The following is a 24183-nucleotide window of genomic DNA, read 5'->3' as shown; positions in this document are numbered from 1 at the left end:
TGGAGGGGGTGGTATGGGTAGGAAACCCTAGGTAGGTTCAGCCTTGTAGTTGTCCAAGGGGGTTGTCATGAGTTGGGATGGCTTTCCCTAGCATGCGCACATACATCTTCCTAACACTATTTCTTCCATTCCATCCTCTTCCATGTATACAACTCTAATAGTTAATTGAGTCTCTCTCTGTGGAACCTTGGTTTTGGGCTCTCCCAACTCTGCTACAAACTGTGGTTCATCAAGCACATCATTGCTCAACTCTGGACCTCTGTGTCCATATCAAAGGTCCATTAATTCTGATATTCATTTAGGGGTAAGTAAAATCCAGAACTGGCCTCATTCCTATCCATCTAATCTTCTGAAAACCCTTCAGGGGTGGAGAATTTATACCTTTAATCTTAAAGCCAGAGGATTGGGTTCTACTTAGTAGAAACAGAAGTAGACATTTCTTATAATAAAAGCTACACCAGGCAAGGCACAGTGATACAGCTGTATTCCCAGCTACTTGGGAGGCAGAGATCTAGAGATCACACTCTGGGGCCAGCCCCAGGCAAAAATGCAAGACCCTACCTATAAAATAACAAAAACTGGGGGTGTGGCTGCCAAGCAAGCACAAGGCTCTTGAGTTCAAACCCCAGAACCAGATAAAATAAAAAATAATAAAAATTAAAATCCAGGCATGTTCAACAGTCCCCATCCAGTGCAGCTAAAGACAACTGAAGAAGACTGGAGGCATGGCTCAAGCAGTAGAGGGCCTGCTTTGCAAGCCTGAAGCCCTGAGTTTAAACCCCAGTCCCACCAAGAAAAAAAAAAAAAACTGAAGAGAAGTCACCCCACCTGCAACATAGAGCTTTTCCTTTGGGGATTTTGAGAATCCATGGAAGGCCATCCTTGTTCTGCAGCCTGCCAGGGTAGGGCCATTAAATAGCCTATAGACTCAGACCTATCCAGCACTCCACTTTCAATCTCACCCACCCCTTAAAGAGAGAAAAGAGCAATTAATGGAAATCTCTTTGAGTTCGGGTAGCTATATCTGTAGCCAAGCTGCTCCAAGAGCTTGTCTGACCCAACCCCTAATGTAAGCTCTTTATTTCTCACAGAAACAAGGAATAGAGCACTACATTACCATCTGACATTGCTCTCCTCCAGGATCTCTTTCAGCCATGTCACAGTCTGAAGAGTAGAGAAAGCTGTGTCCCTGTAAGATAAGAATGCCTTGGCCTTTCAGTTTATACGTTGGGGCTTCAGAGATGGGAGTTGGAATTAAGAAACGAAAATGGGCCAGACGCCAGTGGCTTATGCCTGTAATCCTAGCTACTCAAAAGGCAGAGATCAGGGGGATCACAGTTCAAAGCCAGCCCAGGCAAATAGTTTGAGAGACCCCCTCTCGAAACAACCCGTCACAAAAAAGGGCTGGTGGAGTGGCTTAAGGTATAGGCCCTGAGTTCAAGCCCCAGAACTGAAAAAAAAAAAGAAAAAAAGATTTAAGGAAATGTAAGGCTTGGCCATCATACCTTCAACAGTTTGCAGTTCTCTGGGAAAGGGGACATTATTTACAGATGATAGGAATTCACTATAGAAGGCAGCTATAACCTCCAGGGTTAAGTAAACCCCCTAAGGTCTTTAGACTCTTGTTTTCCAAAGCCTCTCAGGTGGGAGTTCCAGCCTATCTTTTTTAGTAACTCTTATAGTTCCCTTCACTCTCAGGACAAGATTTTAGAGAAAGAAAGATGCCTCTGGGGACTGTGGAAAGGAACAAAACAGTCCTACATAGTCCTCATTTCCTTACAGGATGGCACTTACAGATGAGAAAGCAATCTAGTGTGGCTGACAGGAGAGTTCTGAGATACAGATCTTTTCCTCACAGTTCCTAGTCCATTCCTAGCCTAAAGGCTTAGGGCTAGATCTATGCTTGAGGCATGTAAACACAGGACCACAAGAAGACAGTGACTGAGAAGATAAGTCTAGTTCCTATTGTAGGCCTAGGGAGGGTAGAACTGAGGAAGTATTTGGACCTTAGGGAAAAGGAATGGGAAAAATCAGTTTATAATTCATCTTGACTTCACCCTCAAACAGCTAAAATCCCCTCAAATGAGTATATAGTATGAATAGAAACTGTCCCTTCCTGGCAGGGAAGTTGTTCAATGGTAGAGTGCTTACCTAGCATGTTCAGGGTCCTAGGTTCAATCCCCAGTATGGGGAGGGGAAAAGAAAGAAAGAAACTATCCCTTCCTGACTTTAGCAAGTACAGAACTGCTCACCATAGATGAAGAATCAGGGAAGAGCAGCTCTGGGGATGGGAGGAGTTAGGGTCCGGTCCTGCCCCAGACCTCTCCGTGTCCAATTTCTCCATGTCAGCTGTGCTGCTCAGCTGTCCACTTTTCTCCAGCCCTGTCATTTCAGCTCTGCCACCAAGGTGAGGCTAAGAGGCCTACAAATATTGTCTGGGTAGCTGGTGTGAGTACGGATGGTACTGGGGGGCTTAGCCCCCAAAGAAGAGGACTCGTCCTCCCCCAGCACCACCATCAAGGCCTCAGGGGCTTTCTCTTCCCTCCAGACTGTGAACTGATTTAGGGAATCCCAAACGTAAGTTGCCTCTTCCATCCTCTTTCTATTTCTAGGACTGCTTACTCCAGCTTTCCTAATCCCTTTTCAACTTCATTTCTTGTCTGTGAGTAGTTTGGGTTTTAGAAGTGGAATTGTTATTCTCCTGAATGAGCTAGAATTGGAGGTGGGGGTGGGGTCCAGGAATTGGAGTAGTAAGAGAAGGAAAGGCTCATATTACTCTGAAAACTTAAAATAGATGAGGCCTGAGGCAGGCTGGGACAGAACTAGGCACAAGGCCCCAGGGCTCAAGAGAGAGGGGAGGGCAAATGTCTCAGTCCATCCCTCCATGCAGGCATGCAAGGACACATGAAAAGGGCATGTGGGAAGGTGTGTGTCATGCCTATTGCCAATAACTACCTGTGGGAACATCCCTAACCCACACAGCTTTGAGCACTGGGTTGGGATGTAAATTCTGGGGCTGCCCCTCAGGGTGGAAGGATGGGTACCTATCCGAGGAACTGGTTGGGAAGTTTTTCAGTCTGTTAGGCTTTTTTCTGGACCTCCAAGGAATCGTTCTGTTCATAAGCTTGACCAAAGACCTCTGTTTTACCAAATTTCTCCCAAAACCTCCCTTTCAAGGACCACCCTACTTTGAGAGACATGAATAAGGGAGGGAAAAATGGCAATCAGGGATTAGATTTCATAGTGGGGTCCAACCTCTTGCAGGATGACAGAAAAGGAGGTGCTGGAGTCCCCTAAGCCCTCTTTCCCAGCAGAGACTCCGCAAAGTGGGGTGAGTCTGGGCTTTTGACCACCAAGTGGGGGAGACTGGGAAGCCAACACAGTCTCTGAAGAAAACTGCTTGAATTGATCCCACCTGTGTATGACTCATTTGTTGTTAGTCGGCTAGCCAGCACCTTGCAACCCCTAATCCTCAATCCTGGGGCACGTTGCTTGCCGCATGCTAGAAAAATAGGGAAGGTAACTGTCCTATTTACACTGGGTTTCCTTCACTCCCTCCCTCAGCTACAGCGGCTGAAACAGTTATTCAGGAAGGGGTCTCCAGGGACAAAGGAGATGGAGCTCCCCCCAGAGCCTCAGGCCAATGGGGAGGCAGTGGGAGCCGGGGGTGGGCCCATCTACTACATCTATGAGGAAGAGGAAGAAGAAGAAGAGGAGGAAGAGCCACCCCCAGAACCTCCTAAGCTTGTCAATGACAAGCCCCACAAATTCAAAGATCACTTCTTCAAGAAACCAAAGTTCTGTGATGTCTGTGCCCGGATGATTGTGCGTGAGTCATGAAGGGGAGTGGAGAGTGTGATGTCTGAAGGTAGGGATTGGGGAAGAGGGTTTAGGAGTGTTTGTAATGGACAAGCTGTGGCAAGATTTAACTTAATGAAAATACTGTTAGAGATTGAGAGTGTAGAGTCCCAGAAGAGAGAAGCCCAGGGCTAGATTAGCTGCAGTGGTGAAAGGGAAGGAGGAAGCTGGGACCTTACCCAAATGTTCTCCCTCTCCAAGTCAATAACAAATTTGGGCTCCGCTGTAAGAACTGCAAAACCAACATCCATGAACATTGTCAGTCCTACGTGGAGATGCAGAGATGCTTTGGCAAGATCGTGAGTAGGCTCTGGGGAGGAAGAAAATGGAAGGGAGGGCACGTGTTGCCAGCTGCCCCCACTTGTGGGTCCCTATACAAGTCGTCCTATACTTTTTGTTTCTCAGCCCATTTCTTACTCTGAGAAGGAGTGAACACTCATGGGGGAAGTAGGGTTCTGGGACCTACCTTGCTACTTCTAATGCTTCCTCCTTCCCCTCCTGCCCTACAGCCACCTGGTTTCCGTCGGGCCTATAGCTCCCCGCTCTACAGTAACCAGCAGTACGCTTGTGTCAAAGATCTCTGTAAGTGCCCCATATGGGACCTGAGGGAGTGGGCAAGCCTCAGAGATGGTTTCACACCACCTCCAGGTTTGGAAGCCAAATTCTGAAACAGAAATATTCTATTTCCCATGGTCTCCCTTAGCCTTTTTAATAGCCATTTGGAGGCACTTAATATTCCCCTGGTTTATAGCAGAGGGAGCTAAGATTTAGCTTAGGAGATATATATGTATATATCTGTGTGTATACATACATATATATACATATATATATATATATAAAGAGAGAGAGAGAGCACAACAGGTAGAACCAAGACTGAAACCTTAATCTACTAGCTTCAACATATGTTTTCTTTACATACAAAACCATTTCTGAGAACAAGATTAGAGTCTCAGGCCAGACCAAGAGCTGTGGACACTCTGGACAAGTTCCTAATTTAGTAACCCTTACAAGTATTCATTGACAACTTGCTCAACATTTATTTGGAGGTGAAGCTGAACTCTGTGAAGAGCATGGGTGAAAAAGAAGGATGCACTGGTGATAGCACCCCAGCTTGCACATGCTGCTTAGCAGAACAAAAGCCTGCAGTTAAGACACCATTCTCCTTAGGAAAATAGTGATTACAAGCATGTCCCAACTCCCAAGAAGCTTACCAAGGTTGACTTTCCAACACCATGTACTACTCAGCCTGGAAGGAGTTCTGGAAAATATTTTGGTCCATAAAACATCATTTCTAGTGATGTTTTAGAGCCCTTCATGGATTGGTGACCTAAGTATTACCCAGCTGACCCTTCCCTAATTCTCCCCTCACTTCCCCATCCTCCCACTTCCCCATGGGTATCTACTGAATCCCACTTCTCCTTTGTTTAGGAGGTCTCTCCTCCAAGCCTTTCTCAGCCTCTCCAGTAATGCCTTTTTTCTCTTCCCATTCCACTAGCTGCTGCCAATCGCAATGACCCTGTGTTTGAAACCCTACGCACCGGGGTGATCATGGCAAACAAGGAAAGGAAGAAGGGACAGGCAGATAAGAAAAATGTGAGCACCATATATGTCTTCTCCCAGGAATTCCATGGACAGGTCATTTCCCCCTTTAGAAAGCTGACAGAAGCTGTGGATCGTCTTCTCCCAAAATGTCATATAACCTAAAAAACATTTTTCATGTAATTTTATAAAGATTTTTGGACCTGCTGCTGCAGCTCAACAGCCTCAAGTTAAGAACTACTTCCATAGGGCTTGGGATGTAGTTCAGTGGTAGAGTGCTTACTAGTGTACAAGGCCCTGGGTTCAATTCCCAGAACCAAAAAAAAAAAAAAAAACCCCAAATGAAAAAATCACTCCTGCATACAGTATATTTGTGGAAAAAATTTTGTCTAGTAATCAGAGAATTACAGAGCCATGCAAAGGCTCATGAAGATCATCTGGTTTGACCAGTTCACCTAACAGATGATGAAACTGAGTCACAAAGCCACTTGCCAAGAGTAACCGTGTTTCCTTTTATAATAGAGTTGGTAATGCCATAGACTTGTGTTCAATTCAGCAAGGAATTCCTTTATCTTTCTGGACAACCAAGATGGACTAATATGGATGATGGTTACAGTTAGATTGATTACTAAAATTGACTTGGTATCATTACGCAAACTAATGGTCCTCTAGGAGTGTCCAACTAGAGAGAGATTTCTGATGCCTTAAAACATGAATTGGCCATGGCCCTCACTTATGACCTTTTCTCTCACTGATACAAATGAAGATATGAAATTGCATAGTCATTAAATTTGTGGGAAAGATGGGAAGGAACACTTATGCACTGAGTATCTTTAAAAATATTAGCCAGGTGCCAATGACTCACCCCTATAATCCTAGCTATTCAGGAGGCAGAGATCAGGAAGATCATGGTTTGAAGCCAGCCTAGGCAAATAGTTTTCAAGACTCTTATCTCAAAAATCCTATCACAAAAAAGGGCTGGTGGAGTGGCTCAAGTTGCAGGCCCTGAGTCCAAACCCCAGTACCACAAAAATAAATAAATAAATAAAACAGACAGGGCTGGCAGAATGGCTCAAATAGTAGAGTAGCTGCCTAGCAATCATGAGGCCTTGAGTTCAAACCCCAGTACTGCCAAAAAATTACAGACCAGAAGAAAGAACCAAAACTAATAATTTGATGTTTTGTTTTGTTTTAGGCAGGGTCTCGCTATGTAACCCAGGCTGGCCTGGAATTTAAAGCTTCCTGTCTAAGCCTCCTGAGTGCTGCGATTACAGACCTATGCATCATGCCCAGCTTTAATAATTTGAAATCTCATAAGGAAACATTTACTTACCTCTTCTTGGATAAAAAAAAAAAAAAAAAAAAAAACTGTCCAAAACTAGAGATCTTGCCTCAAAGTAGTTGATATAGAGGTTGGACACAGATTGGGGATTTCTATGGAGTAATCTGACTTACAAGACACTGTGTACTTGTCTACTTCTGGAACAACTAGTACACTTTTGGGTTCTTTTCTATGGGAATTATGAAAACTGTGCTACCTACTTTTGTTTTTTTTCCTTTTTTTAGTAAAAGTAACAGTAAAGTTTATTAGGAGAGGAACATGGGGAGAAAAGGGAGAGAAGCATTTCCTGTTCCCTACACAGGAAATGGGAGCAAGGACTCCTTTCTTAAACACTAGAGTATTTTTAAGGGCATACTTTATAATGAAGGGCCTAGAATCTGGATGTGGCGGGTGGGTGGGGATTGAAGGGACTGAAATGATTAGAGAAGAAAATCCAGAACTGTTATGTCAGCAGTCCTCAGATATTTAAAGGTACTATTTTTTTCCACATTTATAATTCAGACCAATAACTGACAATTACAAGGAGACTAAATGACATAGACTTAATGCAGGGAATTGATGAAAAATTGCATGGGGTTATTTTGTAAGGTAGTGAACTCCCTGTCCTTAGCTACATTCAAGCACAATGTTGGTGCCCTACCAGTCAGTTTATTTCAGTTTTCCCTGCATTAGACAGGTAGTTGGACTAGATATTTCCACCGAGTATCTTTCCAATTCTGAGATCCTATTATTCATAGTTCCCTGGCCTGGCTGGAGAGTCAGAGCAAGCATGGGTTCCCAAGACAGTATCTTCCTAATTCTGGTGCCCCCTGCAGCCACTAACAGCCATGATGGAAGAGGAGCCAGAGCCCTCCAGGCCAGAGGAAGGCAAACCTCAGGATGGTGAGTATCATCTATCTCCATCCAGAGAGATGGGGTAGGGTCAGGGGCTCAGCTGAAACATAGAGGGTGGAGGGGCAAAGGGCAGGACAGAATATAAAAAAGGCCTTCCAACACAAGGGTAGGCGGATGAGGGCTGCCCTCCAGGAGACAGAGACAATTTATTGGTGTTTCCAATTCCAGGAAACGGCCCTGAAGGGAACAAGAAGGCTGAGAAGAAGACACCTGATGACAAAGTGAGAATCCTTTCTCCCTGCAAGGACCCTAGACCTCTCCCCAACACCCTATACATTCTCATATTCTCTCTCTCTCTCTCTCTCTCTCTCTCTCTCTCTCTCTCTCTCTCTCTCTCACACACACACACACACACACACACACACACACACACACACACACACACACACACACACACAGTAAATTCCCAGCCCAGGGACCTGAAAGGGAGATGTAATGTAGTGTGTCTAGAGAATGCGCCTTGACATAGGGTAGAGGCGTCCTGGGACTCATCATCCCCTTTCACCTCCAGCACAAGCTGCCTGGCTTCCAGCAGTCTCATTACTTTGTGGCTCTCTATCGGTTCAAAGCCCTGGAGAAAGATGATCTGGATTTCCCGTGAGAGGCCTTCAGAGGAAGGGGGGGGGTATTGGGGAGGGAAGGGGGAAGAACTGGGCTTCCCATGGGGGTGGACCCTGGGCCTACTGGAGCTGGACCTGGGGCACAGCCAAGGACTGACTTGTGAGGTCCCTAAATCTCAGCCACCCCCCCTCCTTCCTATACCAGGCCAGGAGAGAAGATCACAGTCATTGATGACTCCAATGAGGAGTGGTGGCGGGTAAGAGAAATGGCTGGGGCTAGGGTGGTATATGGGTTGAGCCTGCAACCTAAGAAAGAGATTGATTCTTACCTACTGCTTTCCCTAGGGGAAAATTGGGGAGAAAGTTGGATTTTTCCCTCCAAACTTCATCATTCGCGTCCGTGCTGGAGAACGTGTGCACCGTGTAACAAGATCCTTCGTGGGGAACCGCGAGATTGGGCAGATCACTCTCAAGAAGGACCAGGTACCTCTGGTACTCTAACCCAATCTCAGGCCTGAAAGCTTCTCTTCCGACCACACTCCTTGATGATCTCAACCCGTTATGAGACTAGGCCGAGCCTCTGAAACCTCAGGCTCCCCTGCTCTCATCATATGGCTTTTCCTTTGATTCCTTTCCTACTCTCTAATTCTTTAACACCCTAGATCGTAGTGCAGAAAGGAGATGAAGCTGGAGGCTACGTCAAAGTCTACACCGGCCGCAAGGTGGGGCTGTTCCCCGCCGACTTCCTGGAGGAGATTTAGGTGTTCGGGCGCCTCCAGGCAGGAGAAACCTGTGCCCCACTCTGGGCGGGCCCAGTGGAGGCTGGGGAGAAAAGGGCGAAAGCAACTGGACTACTGGGTGGGGAGGGTTGGGAAGGGCCCCCAAGCACGATGGGGCTTCTGGAAAGGGACTGGTTCCTGCTTCCCTTCCCTGGCCTACGGCCTCGGATACCTGGTGCCCAGAGCAGCCCGCACCCGCAACCCCTCAGGCCCACTCAGCCTGTGAGAGCAGGAAAAATGCGTCTCCACTAGGAGGCGCCGAGGGGGACCGCGGGTACGAACTGTCGAATGTTGCGAATTTATTAAAGTTTTGACAAAAGTTAGAAAAGTTTGTTCTTTAACTGGGGACGAGAAGGACTGCAGAGGGGTGGAGAATACTCCCCAGATGTTCCACTTACTACTATCCGGTAACCTAGACCCATCTGGGCTCAGGCTGGTGGGAGGTAGTCAGGCAGATGCATCTGGCAGGCTAGGCCTATGCTGGCAGTGAAAAAAAGGAGAACCAACTTAGAGTCGTCGCCCCAGCCCGTCTCTGCTGGGAGCCAGGATCGCGTGGAAGGGAAGGTCCCTTTAGCTCTCGGCGATTTAGCGGTGGGCGGTCCCTTGCATTTCGAAACCTGGCTCAGCGCCGAGCTAGGCCGCCAGGGGGCGATGCAAGATCTCGGTTGGAAAGCGAGGGATGGTGGGGATGGCTAAGGGGAGAGAATTCGAGGCACCAAGCCGGAGACCCTAGGCCTGGGAGGGGGTGGGGTGCGTGCCGTCTCCATGGCAACACTTCCTCAAGTCCTCCGGGAACCGAGCTAGCGAGGCCGGGGGGCCTAACCCCTCCCGCGCGGCCCCTGCCCTAGCCCTTTCCGACGGATACTGTGTGAGAGGATGCAGGGCAGATAGCTAACCCGCTCTGGCGGAGATCGCCTCCTGCGGCGCGCCGTATGCAAATGTTATTATTTGCATATGCAAATATGCAAATAGGCCGGCCCTGGTCAGGGCGGCAGGTGGCGAGGAGCGGGAAGGTGTGGGGAACAGAGCAGAAGGATACGAGGAGTTTGGGGACCTGGGACCGGATCACTGAGAGGCAGCCAGAGGTGGTCGTGGGAGTGGGACAGGCAGAGGGTCTTGGGCTTGATGGCGGATGGGGGAGGGTCGGCCTGGCCAGCCAGAAGCTCCTCTCGTCTGTCCGTTGTCTGCCAGGACTGAGGTTGGCATCGCCTAGCAAGGTTGGCAGCGGGAGCCCGGGCACCATCTGCTGCTGGCGGGGGCGGGGGAGGGCAGGGGCTCAGCTGGGCTGGGGAAGAGGAGGGCCCGGGACGCCCCCCCCCCCCGCTTCGATACAGAAGGCTGAGGTGTAACGGGGGTAGGGAAGCACACAAGAAGACTGCGGAACCGGGTTTGGTTTTTTGTTCCCTTTGCCCTTGACTCTCCTGGATGCCTGAGGGCGGGGGCGCGGGGGAGAGGTCATACAGGAAGATTCAGGCACACACACACCCCCTTTGATCACGATTGGGTTTGAATAGAAGCAGATCTCAGGCACCCACACCCCAAGCACAAACAAGTCAACCTTTCGCCCCCACTCCTCCTTGGGTTCCGCCTACCAGAAGTGAGGGGAGGGACTGCAAGGACTCGGATCACCTCTATTCATCAAGCGTTCCGAGGGACCCAAAACCTGAGTTCCCGAGATCATCGAGAGCCACCCCCCTGCTGAAGCAAAACCAATTTACTGGCTCATTGGGTGGTGATGTTGGCGTGGGGGTGTCGAAGAGCAGGGAGAGTGGCTGTTCTCTCCCTGCACTTTCAGGGCGCCCCCCTCCCTCGCCTTACCGAGCCGGCAGCTGTCCCTAATTAGAGCGGCGGTTTAATTGGATTTATCAGCAGTTAATAGGAAATTAAGCAAAGGGCCCGAGAGAAGGGGGGCGGGAGGAGTGGAGAGACAGGCTGTACTGAGCTTCAAGGAGGGGTGCTGGAGTACCAGGGCTAGGGAAACAAGGCACAGTGTCATGATTGAGCCCCACGGTCCCCCTTTACTTCAGTACTCTTCCTGCTATTTGAGCCCTAGCCCGTAAGCCTGGGGAGCAAGTTCCTGGAGAGGGCAGCTGGCTTGATAGCCACCCTGTTTTGAGCCCCCAGCACCTTCCGCTCCCACAAGAAGCCACCTGGGTGATGGATGATGCTGCCGCTCTCTGGAAAGGTCATAGTCTGGGCCAACGAGTAGATCAAATTGAAAATAGATCCAAGGAAGGGTCCAGGACACAACTTGCATCCCACCCCTCTCCCCTATTTAAAAAAAAAAGTGCTTCTTGAAGTCAGAAGGTTGGAGAGCTGGTGGAGTGGCTCAAGTGGTAGAGCACCTGCCTAGCAAGCACCTAGGCCCTGAATTCAAACCCCAGTACTGCCAAAATAGATAAAAAATAAAAGTCTTGAAGTCAGAAGATTGGGCATCATGGAAGATGAGGTGAGATAGAGTGACCCTTTGTTCAGCCCTCATCTCATAGCCCTGTTGGGGATCCTGCAAATCTCCCAATGCTGCCACCAATGTCCCCCATGGCTCCCTCTTGCACCAACTGCTCAAATTGGGCCGCTGTGCAGGGGTGCACTAAGGTCTGCACCATCAGCCCTGAGGGCCAGAGAAGGAAGCTTGCAGGCAGTCAAGTTGGGGACACAGGCCTCTGAGTCCACAGCCTCAGGCGCCTTCTGTCACCACTACCTCATTATACTGCTAGGCTAGCATAGGCTAACCAGGCCTGCTCCTGCTCCAGGGACCCTGGCCACGACCCTCTCTGCCATACTTCACCCCTAAAGGCACATTGGCAGCTCCTACATTATGCCTGGGTGTCTCCTCTGAGTGGGTGTAGGTGGTGGGGGTGTCTCTGTGCCCTAGAAATTACGGGCGTTTTTACCCCTGGTTTGTGGAATATGTATGTTTGTGCCCTAGGAGCATGAGATGTGTTTATCTGAGCCCCAGTTGTGTGTCCATGCCTGTGCCCCTGAATGTATTTGCACTGTTGGGTTTGTCGACTTCCCACTTCCACCTTCATCTCTATGATTTCTGTCTAAGCCCTAGGATAGCTAGGTGTCTGAGTGTTCGTTTATAGGTGCTTTAGCGTGTCTACGTGTCTGTGAGCTCTTCACATTTGGGTGTGCGCCCGCGTGCGGGTGTCTCCATGTCTCTGCCTTACAGGACTGTATGTGTGAAAATCAAGACGAGCCTGGTGAGTGTGTGTTGCTCTGGCGTTTCCGCCTGCAGGTGTGTGCGCCTTGGTGACAGTGCGTGGGCGTGTGCCTGAGTGTGAGCCGCGCGGCTCCGTGTACCCGAATGACAGTGTGACGCACGCGCTTGTGTGTGTGTGTGTGTGTGTGTGTGTGTGAGAGAGAGAGAGAGAGAGAGAGAGAGGAAAGAGAGAGAGAGACAGAAAATGTGTGTGTGTCTGATTGAGTCTCCCGCCCCCGCTCCTTCCTCTCCCTATTTCTATTCCTCTCTCCTCTCTCGGCCGGCTAGGCTCTGCCGTCCGCATCATCTCCATCCATTATTGAAGAAACAGCCGCGTCCGCTCCAATCACATCAACATCCCCCACCCCCTCCTAGTTTTGCTCACCCCGTGGCCCCTCTTGGTGCTGGGAACCGGGGATGCCCAGGCACAGCGGGGCGCTGGGCGGGAGCAGGCTCATGACCCTGTGCCACGGGGCTGTGCCTGGCACCGGGACGCCAGGGTCCCTGGCGGAGAGCGCTTTGCATAAACAGATGGCGCGGGCAGGCGTCTTTGTCTCGCTCTCTTGCTTGCTCGCTTGCCGCCCGGCTCCTTGCTCCGCTTCTGTCTGGCTGATGCAATCATGATCACCTCAGAGCCCCGAGACCCAGACCCCTTAATAGTGGCAAAGGGGATCAGGGGCCCTGGGGCTCCCAAGCAGATGCTGGGCATTGTGGCTTCGCTCCTGGGCGCCTCCTCCAAGTCCCACAGGCAGCACCGAGGTGACAAGAATGAGGAGGTGAAGGGGAGGTGGACCCTGAGCAGTGCCCAGAGGCTTCCCCGGGCTGTCCCATTGGACTGCTGCAACCCCCCAGGGGCGGCAAGCCAGGGAATAGAAACAGAGCTGGGTAATGAGGGCGAGGGCGGGGAGGAGGCAAAAAGACAGGCATTTGCAAAGAGACAAATATATAAGAGAGATGGAGAGGGAAGAGACAGGCAAGAGAGACACAGAAAAAGAGATGGGGAAGGACAAAGCCAGGTAGAAGAGAGAGAGGACGAGAGAGAGAGAGAGAGAGAGAGAGAGAGAGAGAGAGAGAGAGAGAGAGAGAGAGAGAGAGAGAGAGAGAGAAAGAATCTGAGGAACAGAGAGAGACAGGCATATCCAGAGACAGAGCTAGACCTACGGCCTGAAAAAGAAAAAAGGGCAGCGAAAGGCTTAGGGCAAGTCAAGTCAGAGGTGGAGTCTCAGGACCTACAGCTGTAGAGCGGAGTTGGAGCCCCAGTAATCTGAAGCCAGCCTGTCGACAGGAAACAACCTGAACCCCGGGTACCGCCTGCAGCCGGCTAAACGGGATCTTGCACTTTCCCGCTCTGCCTTCTGGCCCCACCTCTCACCAAAAGAGTGAAGACTCAGGGACCCTCGGCCTTCATTGCAGGAGTGACCCGCCGGGGCGGACCTGTACATTCCGGGTGCGGACTTACCTGCCTGAAAGCTGGAAGTGCGGGGCGGGCACTTCCCAACAGAGGGAGCCCGAGGCCTCTCCCCCGAGTTTAGGAGCCGCTCGACCTCCAGGGGGCGCCCGCGCCCACGGCCCCCGTAAACCGCTATCCCAGGCGAGCCCAGCTGCATTTGACTTGCGCCGCCGCCAGCACAAGGATTAGTGTCCCAGTGAGGATTAGTGTCCCAGTGAGGTTTAGTGTTGAAGAGTTTAGTCCCGGCAGGACCCCAGGCCACGCCTAATCCCCAGCTAATGACTCCTGCTGTCCCTCACCCTGCGGGACCAATGTGGTTTGAGTCATTGTGGTGAGAAAGTGCAGGGAATGGGGAGAGTGGGATCTGGAACCCAAGGGGCTCCTCGAGATCACGATGCAGAGATGGGAACCAAAGAGGGGAGGAGGGCTTAGAAATAGCTCGCAGAGACAAAGACCAGAAGTAAACGAAGGGTCAAGAAGTCAGACAGGCAGGAGCAGAAGCAATAATGTAAAACTGGGGCTTGGTGAGTGGGGCAGAGGCCGAAGGCAGGAAGGAACAGTGGCGGCTCTAGAAAAGGAGTGGATGGAAGGAAGCTCTGGGTCACACTAGGCCCAGGTCACCAGAACTCAAGAAAAGGCAGGCGGAGGTGGGCGAGGGGCCCATAGCAAAGGAGAGCGGCACAAGGCGCAAGAGTCTCTCCCGGTGCCTCGTCTCCCCAGCTGTGTCACAGAGTGCCAGATGTGCGAGCCAGCTGGGCGGCCGCTGGAGCTCGAGCTCCGGGGTTGATTTTTAGTCCCAGAGACTGGAGAGCTAAGGCTACCTCCTCCCTGGCCCGGCCCTGGAGGTGCGGGTGCTCAGGGAAAGCTCTGCTCAGCTCGAGGCTATGACATCCTGTCAGCCCTCCTCTTCCTCTGCCCCCTTCTTCCCCCTCCCCCGCCCGCCATCGCAGCGAGTCTCTGTCTCTTTGTTCTCGCGGTGTCTCTGACACTTTATCTCATTATCCGCGGAAGGGAGGCGGAGAGCCCCGGACCCGCAGCCTAATTACAGTCGCGCTTGTCAGCGCAGAGGGCGGGAGAGGGATCAGTGTGCGAGAAGAGGAGGGGCCTCTCAGGAAGGGTCCTTTCCTTCCCAGAACCGGAGGGGCCCAGGCGCGCGCACACCTCACCCCAGGCAGCGCCCGCCTAGGGCAGGCTTTAAGGGGAGAAGGGAGGGCACTCAACAGTATTCAACTGCGGAGGCGGGCGGATGGTGGAAGTTAGCATGGGAGTGGGGAGAATCAGATGAGGCTTACCTCCGGTGTCCCCAAAACCTAATTCCCCCCAAGGGCGGAGGCGGGGAGCCTTCCCACCCTGGCAGCTTAGCAGACACCTGAATTGACTGAGAAAAGAGACAATCGCTCCACAGTTCTGTCTCTGTGTCTTGTTTTTTCCTACTTCAACATCGTTCTATCTTTGTTTCCCTCACTCCATTCTCTTCGTCTAGTCCCAAGGACTGGGATAGAGAGAGTGGCCTCCTTGGGGGGACTGGACCTTCACAGGTAGGCAGGGCAATGGAGTCTTTCAAGTCCCCTAACTGCTGGTATTCAGACGCACCTGGTTCCTCCAGCACCCATCCACTATTCCAGGCCCACACACAAGAGGGGCTGGGGGGGGGGAGGGTCCACCGGTCTGCCTTCTTCTTCCACTACACTGTGCCAGGGGTACAGCACCCGGCCTGCTGGCTCTTGAGAGGTTCTAGGAGTGTCAGGGAAGTAGTACAGATGCCCTCCCCCGTCCCTGCTCCCTCCTGCTCCCACCTGTGAATACTTTACATGCAAGCATTTTGCTAGAGAGCTGTCTGCTTGCCTGTCCCACGTCTGGATCCCCTTCAATCAGTCTCCCTCAGACACCCAAACTCCTTAGTATGATGGTGTCCCATGGGCCACAGTGCAATTCTCTGGAAGAGAGAGTTGGGGAGCAGAGATCTCTGAACCAATTCCCCGCCTGCTTTGGATCTGAAATTGCCCAGAGAAGCAAGCTGGGTGGGGTGGGGTGAGTCTGAAGAAGCTGGCGGGTTGGGCTACACTGACCCCTCCCCGATGGGGGGCGGGACCCCAGGAGAAGGGATAGAGCAGATCCTTTAGAGAGGACCAGACACTGGAAAGGCGACATGGCGGGAACCAGTCTAGGGGCTCGCTTCTACCGGCAGATCAAAAGACACCCGGGGGTGAGTTGTCCTCAGAGCCTCAGATTCTGAGTCCTAACTCTCTTGCTGCCCCACCTCTCAAGTCTCCTAGAGGCCTGCCTCTTACCCAGTTCCTCCCAATCTGTCCCCCTCCCAGTATGCCCCATGTCCCTGGAATCTATCTTGGGCAGAATGTCTGAAGAGTAAGGGGGATTATGCAGGAAACGTAGAAGGTTCCAGGTTCCCAGAAAAGCTTGTGAAGGGCGTGGGTACTGCAGGGAGAGTGCGGACCCTGAAAGTGCCCTCCATCTCCCCCACAGCTCATCCCAATGATCGGTTTCATCGGCCTGGGCATGGGCAGCGCTGCACTCTACTTGCTTCGACTTGCCCTGCGCAGCCCGGATGTCTGGTAAAGATGGCTTGAGATGCAGGCAGCGGTCCTGGGTGGAGCAAGGTGGAATGGACCTCCTAGGAATGGTGGGAATGGGTGGCCCTAGTAGGGGTCCTCAGGCCCTTGTGCCACCTCCTGTGCCATCTGGCATCCTGCCCTGGGAGACCCCACTTCCCCTCCAGCCCACCTAGCTGCTCACTCTTTGATGGCTTAAGACTTGGTGGGTTCCAGGCAGCAGAATCCCAGTTTCCAGCCCAGTTGCCATAGCAATGCAGCTCTGCTGGCCACCTGAGGGCTTTTGGGTACCTCTGTGTCCACCTAGGAGCACTGCTGGGGCCCTGGGGATGGTGCTGAAACTTCATGTTCTGTTGGAGTTGGCATGGGTGGGGGGGTTCTTTGAGAAGCAAAAGGTGAACTCATCTACCATGTTGCTAGAATTCAAGCCACATCACCAAAACCTGTCTGCTCAGAGGAGTTAACCTAGGGTGGCAGGGAGCAGGTGGGAGTCCCTGGGCCATGTTGTCATTTTGTCACTAGGTCCCATGCTGAGAGTGGTGAAATGTTGTCTAGTGCACCCCCTCCCCTGTCAGTCTCTAGGAAATAGGCCCTTCAGAGTAGGAGACCAGGGTGCGGTCAAAGTCCCTGGCTGGACCTCTGGTCCCTGGCCTCCCTGGCCCGAGAGTCCTGGTTCCCAGATAGCAGACACAAAACCTCCTCTCCTTCTGCAGCTGGGACCGAAAGAACAACCCAGAGCCCTGGAATCGGTTGAGCCCCAATGACCAGTACAAGGTATACCCTCTCCCCATCCACTCCCTCCTGATCCTACCTGGACCTACTCCCTCCCATACAGAAGCTAAGGGAAGCTAAGGGAGGCTAGGGGCCCTCAGTGCAACCCTCCTTTCCCTCTCCTCTTAGTTCCTTGCAGTTTCCACTGACTATAAGAAGCTGAAGAAGGACCGTCCGGACTTCTAAGCCAGGCTGGGCTGCTAGTTGAAAGTATATCCTCGCACTCACTTCTACTCCCTGCCTATAAATCCTAGGGTGTCAGTCTAGCCATTCTGTCCAGCTTCTGCTTACACAGGCTGGATTCCCACGAAGAAGAGGGGAGGCAGCTCCACCCCCACCCTTCTCCCTTGCTCCAACGGAAGTACCTCTGACCCTTAGCTCAAGTCCCATGTGGGAGCAGGAAGGGAGTCAAGAAGGCAGGCAGCAGCTGGGGTCCACCCAAAAGGCCCAAACCAGACCCTCTGCTTTCCTACCCGGGCCTTTTGGGGTGTGGCACAGGCTACGTGTTGAGCGTGACCAACGTGTGGCAAGAGCAAGCAGGGGCCTCAGAGCGCCAAGAGATTTGGCAGCCCCACATTAGCTCAGGATCCAAGTACCGCCCAGGGGCGGTGCTGGCGCTGGCTCACTCTGTTTGGGCTCATCCCCATAGCTCAGCCAGCCCAGAATGGGGCACCTTTGCCACGCAGTACACTCCTCCCCTGTTCAAGCCTGCAGCTGCCTGCCAATGACATCCCCTCCCATCTCACACCTGGGCCTCCCCATGCTGTTCCCCACCCCTCCCCTCCCCTGCTCCCCTCTGTCCCCAGGGATCAAACAGAAGCAGCCGTGGGCAAAATACAATTTCATTTAACAAATTGAATTTGCTGCGCCTGCTAATCACGTCTGGTGTCGGCTCTGATCAGAGACAGAGAAAGGAGGCTGCAGCCCCGGGGGGTCCTTGTGATGGTGGTGGGAGGGAAGGAGAAATACACACGTTGAAGGAGTCGAATCACCCACTGGCCCAGGGGACCCTTCCCATAGTAACAGAAACTTGGGGCGGGTTAGCATTTTATTAGATTAAAAACAGGAAGGAGGGTGTGTGTCTACTCACCCCTCCTCCCTAAGAAGAAGCAAGAGTCCGTAACACTGAGATAATGGCAGAGGTTAGGACAGAAAGCGGGAGTGGGGGGGGGGTGGGGGGGGTGGAGATTCTTCTAAGTCCAGTTACACAACAAATCTCAGCTACAAATCCTCCAAACCAGGCTATACCTGGCTCTTGCCCTAAGTAGGAGGTCTTTCCTCCTCCACCAAAACATAGAAAGTTAGTGGTTTCCCTTCCACTGGTCCAGATGAGCGGGAAGAGTAACTTTTGGTCTGTGAGCCTTGATTACCAGGTGCCTTCAGCGCTCATCAAAACCAGGCATGGGGAAGGCCCTGGCAAACTGCTCCACCTGTTGCCTGAGGTTGGCCAAACGCTGAGTTGTTTCTGGGTCCTTGAGCAGGAAAGATTTGAAATCCTGGAGCTTGACTAGATAAAGGGAGGGTGAGAAAAAAAATGGTCAAGCGCTCTAAGCAAGGCAGTGAGATAAGCTGGGGGAAGGAGTAGAGAGTGGGTATGAATTGGGTGGCTGGGGGGATAGATCTTTCTGGCCCACTCACCAGTCTTGCTCTTCACCTCCAAGCCAATCTTAACCCCTTCATCAATAAAGTCCACAACTCTCCGGAAGTCATCCTCACGGAACTGTCGAGAAGTCAAGGCTGGGGCCCCTGGGAGAAGACAGAGGATTAGCACAGTCCTGGGCATGGGGCAGCCACCCAGTGTGGGATGTCCCACCCTTTCCTCCTGAAACCCTAGCTCTTACCAAGCCGCAGGCCCCCAGGGGTAATGGCACTTCGGTCTCCAGGACACGTGTTCTTGTTGGCAGTAATGGACACAAGCTCCAGCACCCGCTCAGCCCGAGCTCCATCCAGACCCTTGGGCCGCAGGTCTACCAGCACCAAGTGGTTGTCAGTGCCACCTAAGGGGACAGAGGGTTATAATAATAAGGGAGTGCTGAGCCCTGGGCCTCTACTGGAGTCCAGACACCAGACACCAGTCTGACTCACCAGACACCAGTGAGTAGCCTCGCTTTAACAGGGCATCGGCCATGGCCCGAGCATTCTTCAACACCTGCAGGGAGTATTCCCGAAACATGGGGGTACAGGCCTGGAGATGAGATAGCAGAGTTTGTGGCTCTAGGCCTGAAACAAGCCCTCTTCTGCCCCTTCACACGCAGCACAGCTCTGTGACCCCAGCCTTGACCCCTTCTACCTGGGCACTTCCCTTTCATCAGCCTCAACCTTAGTTAACAAAGTATAGGATAGAACCCTCTGGGCCAATGCCCCACCCCCACCCCACAAATGCAAGCTCCCCAACCTGCTTGAGGGCCACAGCTACAGCAGCAATGGCATGGTTGTGGGGCCCCCCCTGCAGGGATGGGAACACAGCAAAGTTGATTCGGTCCTCAAATGTGTAAGGGATCTCCCGGCCAGTCTTGGGGTCCACAGCCCGAACTCCCCTCCGGTAGAAGATGAGTCCTGACCTGTGTGAAAAGTGGGTGGTCAGAATCTAAGCTGCTATCCAGGACAAGGATGGGGAACAGCAAGGAAGAAGGCAGGCCTGGGCTCTCAGAGCCTCTTCAGTTGTGTTTGGTGCACTGGGTTCCAGTGGTAGAGGGAACTGACCCCTCACTGCACACCCAAATCCCCAAGGAATGGCCACCATGGGCAAGAGAATGAATCATCACAGACTGGATAGAGGTCTTCGGGCCGCAGGTGGGAATGAATCCTCTCAGATCCAGCCCAACAATGCTCTGAGAAGGAATAGGGCATGAAAGCAGGGAAAGGCAAGGCCTGACCTCAGAAAAGCCTGACCTGGCTCCTCGGAGAGTCTTATGGGTGGTGGTAGTGACAATGTCTGCATACTTGAAAGGTGAAGGGATCACCTTGGCAGCCACTAGGCCACTGATGTGAGCCATGTCTGCCAGCAGGTGTGCCTTGACCTCATCACACACCTGGACAGGTAAAGAGACAGGCCTCAGTGGGGGATGGCCCCACAGGATACCCAAAGTCGCCCCCCCCCCCAACATTCCCTCTCCTCAGGGGGAGTGCCTGGTACTCCAGCTGCTCACCAACCTCTCTCATGCGAGCATAATCAATGAGGCGAGCATAGGCACTGGTACCAGCTATAATGAGCCGTGGTCGGAAAAGTCGAGCAGTCAACGCCAGCTGGTCATAGTCAATGAGGCCAGTTTGGGGCTGGACAGACAAGACAAACAGCTCAGATGGTAGCAAGGCAGTTCATGCTCCTCCTTGACCCTGAAGGCTGCCTAGGAGAGGACAACCAAGGCCTGAGCAGCCATTTCCCCAGGCCCTAGAATGCTTACATTGAGCTTATAGGGCATGGACTCGAAGAAGATGGATGTGGCAGAGATCCGCTTAACATCCGACATGTAGCCATGAGTGAGACTGGCATGGAAGAAGAAATAAAGAGCCCTCAGAGTGAAATAATCCCCAACTTGCCCACCCACTTCCTGCCCAGTTCTACAGTTTCTGTTCCCAGAACACTGGTCCTAGCTTGCCCCACTCTCATTACTCTGTCCATTCTGTAGCAGCACTGATGTGACTATGGTCACATCCTCTGTGACAGGCCACACAGGGAGAGGTGTGCTCCATCTGCATGGGGCACAGTAGGTATTCGATAAATAACTCCTTTTTCATCACCCTTACTACCCACCAACCTGTTGCCCATCCCAGCCATACTCACTGGCCCCCATCAGGCAGGTCCAGCCCCATGATTCGGTCATGAGGCTGCAAAAGGGCTGTGTAGGCAGCCAGATTGGCTGGGGACCCGGAGTAGGGCTGGACATTAACTCCCCACTGGGAAGGATCCAGATCAAAGGCTTCCAAGGCCCGACGCTGGCACAGTAGCTCAATTTCATCCACCACCTCTGCTCCCCCATAATATCTGCCACGGAGAAAGTCACATAAGGGCACAGGGAAAGGACTCGACTGGCAGCAAAGGACTGGGAAGGCCACTGCTCCATAAATACTGACAGGGTACAAGAAGGTTCTGCCACTGGGAGCACCATCCCTGATGTTGCCCTCCAGCCCTCTGGTCTAGCCCTCACCTCTTGCCAGGATAACCCTCCGAGTACTTGTTGTTCAGACAGGACCCCAGGGCCTCCAGCGCAGCTCGGCTGCAGAAGTTCTGGGGTGGTGGGGGGGGGGGGCAATGTCAGAAGGCATTGAGCCTCTTCCCCTAGACCCCCCACAGCCCCACCCTGCCAGAGCCCACAGGCTGCAGGGGGGAGCCGGGCTGCACAGAAAGCTCTGTTCACTCTGGGTTCCTTGCCAGAGGCAGCATTCTCAGAAACTCAGCTGCCATGATGGGAGTTCCCAGTAAGGCCACCTAGCAATTCAAACCTGTGGGTCCAGGCTCCTCTTTCCTCTTGGGAGGGAGGGAGGGAAGAGATGAAACTTTAGGGACTCTTGAAAGGCTCTGGAAGTTCCCTAATACCCCAACCCCATAAACTGGACTGGCCCTGCCTTTGCTTCAGGGGACAATAAAGAGAGGGTCATAAGGCCCAGCAGAAATGTCTTCAGATGACCTCTTACTTCCTACACCCATAATGGCCCGCCCCTTGCCCCATTGCCCCAGGTCCCACCTCTGACGCAATGAGCTCCAGGCCACGACACTGCCTGTCCTTCTCCCTCTGTAGTAGCTGCCACATCTCAGGATCACTATCCGACAGACTCTCCTGACCTGTCCAGCCCCCAGCTGCTTCCCGGGTCTGAGTCTGGGCCACCTCACTATGCTGAGCCCGAGTAGCCATCCTGACCAGTTGACCACATCGTTGCAGAGGCTAGGGGCAGGAAAAGCCAGGATTAAACAAAAATTGTATGAATTGTCTCCCAATCACCCTCAGCATGCTCACAGACAGAGCCCTTTGGCTCTGTACCAGGCAGGCGGCCAGTTATCCAGCCAGCCTGTTCCAGTTCTCACCACCCCCACCTCCATCTTTAAAAGTTAGTCCTAGGGCAAGGTTGAGATCAATGTTCAGGGAGTAGTTTTGATTCGCTCCACTCACCTTGCCTCAAAATCTCCCTTCACCTCACCCCATGAACCATGCTGCACAGCCACAGGCCCATGTCCCTCAAATTCAGGAGAGAGCCACTAAGAGTCCACAGGAACATAAGGGCCTCCATAAACTACTACCCGAGTGAGTAAATTAACAGGGATTAAGGTCACAGGCTCTCGAGGTGGTTTCCAAAGCAAAAGGAGGTGGGACGGCAGACCTTTAGCAATCCCTGGGAAAGAAGGGAGCAGGGAGTGTAGGGAAGCGCACAGGTGGGGAATTGGTGGGGGGAGAAGGAACCTGCTCGCAGGGAAGTCAAAAGCCATATCCTGTTCCCTTTACCCTCCACCCTTTCCAACTCCTTTCATCCTGCACTGCCACCGGACCCCTGCCTGATGAAAGCAGTGAGGCTCGGTTGCATCATCTGCATGGCTCAGAGCTGGCGGGAAAGGCTTAACTTGCGGGTCGAAGCCGGGAACCCCGCTTGTTCGCCAAGACCTCGCCAACACTGGGTCCGCTTGGCATCTGGCGCCATTCTCTCCCCTAATGCCACGTGAAATGGGCGGTCACGAGGTCCTGGGGCAGAACCGCGGCCCCAGTTCCCCCCATGTGCGCCAGGGGCGTGAGGGATTCCCTAGTTACCCATCAGCTCTCTGAGGCCCCGGAGCACGTGCGGTGAAAGAGCCAAGAGAACCCCAGAGTTTGTGAATGGGAACTAAGGGAGACGGTGGGGAAGGGACAGGGGAGAGGACTTTCCACTGGTCACCTGATCTCCGGTGCCCCATTCTTACCCGAGCCGGCCAGAGCAAAGAGAAGGGTAGCATCACTCCCCGAGGTCGCAAGAGGTCCAGCCACCAACTCTGGTTCCGAGTAGCAACGGGTCGGAAGAGGACCAGTTCTAGCTCGCATGCGCGAGAAGAATGCCACGAGAAGCCCTAGCAAGGGGAGGTACCTGCGCGTGCGCAGTGGTGGTTCCCTTTTGTGGCCTTTTGGGAATTGTAGTTTTCTTGTGTTTCATTTCCCATCCGTAGCCTCAGGTTACCTTGCCTGAAAGAAAAGACACTCGGAGCTCCTCCAACTCCTTTCTGGGTGGTCACCCTCAAGGTTTTCAGGATTTCTTTTTCTTCTCATTTTTCAAGGCGCGTTCATTGGGCGCCTATTGGATATCTAGCATTATTAGATTCTCTGAAAGATAGAAACCTATCTTTCAGAGAAAGATAGAAACCTAGGTTTGAAAGGGCGGGAGGCTTAAGTTCAAGTTCCAGCTCTAGGACTATAGCAAACTAGTCTATCTGGGCCTCAGTTTTCTCATTTGTAAAGCTATAATAAATAAAAACAGCATTCAGTGGGGATGAAATGAAACTTTGCATCTCCCTCAGACTGTCCTCCTCTTCTTCCTCCAAGTCACAAACCTGCTTCCTGGATGACATTCTCAGTTGAGATTGGTGAGGCACCCCTCTCCCCCCTTGTTGCACTTGTCACATTTTGTTACACATTCATTTGATATCCCAGCAGCCAGTGAGTTCTCCTTATATCACCAGGTTATAGATCCTTGGAACTGGTCTTCCTTTTAGCCTTTCTGCATCTGGATTAAAGCTTTAGGAAGGGACTCACTGATCTCCTCCAGGTGAAGATTCCCAAATGAGGAGGAGCCTTCTCCTCAGAGGTTCTAATTCAGTAAGTCACAACCAAACATCTCCTCAGTGATTCTGATAAGCAGTGGTTTCTAGAACCATTGCCTTACCTAGCAGTATTACATTTCATTCATTCAACAGACATATTGAGGTCCACACCATGCTAGGCACGTGACAGCCTTGGAGTTACAAGAAGGGCTCCCTGACTGCTAGGACAAGAAGAGGTGAACAGGTGACAAAATTCAACAGGTGCAGAAACAAGCAGGGACAAATCGCCCTGCTCTCAGATGTCCACATATCCACATGCATGAGGAAGAGGGGAAGGAGAGGAAGGCCATGGCCTTGGAGAAGGCAGGTTTATGAGTCAGAGGAAGAGGAGAAGGCCAGCCCATGTTCACAAGCAAATGTTCATTTAATCCCCATTGCATGGTTTTTGTGTTTTTTTTGCATGCTATTTATTATGACTTTACAAGGGAGAAAACAGG

At 52.1% G+C, this 24183-nt stretch overlaps 3 protein-coding genes across 4 annotated transcripts; 2 read left to right on the top strand and 1 right to left on the bottom strand.

Moving 5' to 3' along the window:
- The first annotated feature begins 111 nt into the window (after positions 1-111).
- Positions 112-9300, top strand: Stac3 (SH3 and cysteine rich domain 3). 2 transcript variants are annotated; one of them, XM_074083732.1, is made up of 12 exons: positions 112-2577; positions 3265-3331; positions 3565-3829; positions 4060-4157; positions 4368-4440; positions 5354-5451; positions 7555-7621; positions 7802-7854; positions 8145-8230; positions 8399-8450; positions 8539-8676; positions 8856-9300. In XM_074083732.1, exons 2-12 carry the CDS (start codon positions 3266-3268, stop codon positions 8952-8954), a joined length of 1095 nt encoding a protein of 364 aa, XP_073939833.1. In that variant the 5' UTR covers positions 112-2577; position 3265; the 3' UTR covers positions 8955-9300. The 2 variants fall into 2 exon arrangements, with proteins under 2 accessions (XP_073939833.1, XP_073939834.1); XM_074083733.1 differs by lacking the exons at positions 3265-3331; positions 3565-3829.
- Positions 9301-15690: 6390 nt separating this feature from the next.
- Positions 15691-17822, top strand: Ndufa4l2 (NDUFA4 mitochondrial complex associated like 2). The gene is made up of 4 exons (XM_020163189.2): positions 15691-15833; positions 16112-16200; positions 16911-16971; positions 17098-17822. The coding sequence occupies exons 1-4, from the start codon at positions 15777-15779 to the stop codon at positions 17152-17154; spliced, it is 264 nt and encodes an 87-aa protein (XP_020018778.1). The 5' UTR covers positions 15691-15776; the 3' UTR covers positions 17155-17822.
- Positions 17823-18003: 181 nt separating this feature from the next.
- Positions 18004-23014, bottom strand: Shmt2 (serine hydroxymethyltransferase 2). The gene is made up of 12 exons (XM_020163190.2): positions 22856-23014; positions 21654-21851; positions 21117-21196; positions 20753-20953; positions 20373-20454; positions 20122-20244; positions 19861-20000; positions 19364-19529; positions 19054-19153; positions 18810-18965; positions 18607-18714; positions 18004-18475 (listed from the first exon to the last, which is right to left on the bottom strand). Exons 1-12 carry the CDS (start codon positions 22886-22888, stop codon positions 18348-18350), a joined length of 1515 nt encoding a protein of 504 aa, XP_020018779.1. The 5' UTR covers positions 22889-23014; the 3' UTR covers positions 18004-18347.
- Between the last annotated feature and the right edge of the window lie 1169 nt (positions 23015-24183).

The sequence above is a fragment of the Castor canadensis genome, chromosome 8 (genome assembly GCF_047511655.1).
Source record: "Castor canadensis chromosome 8, mCasCan1.hap1v2, whole genome shotgun sequence".
NCBI lineage: Eukaryota > Metazoa > Chordata > Mammalia > Rodentia > Castoridae > Castor > Castor canadensis.
Note: the sequence above shows the minus strand (reverse complement) of the source record. Positions and strands in the feature narration are given on the sequence as shown.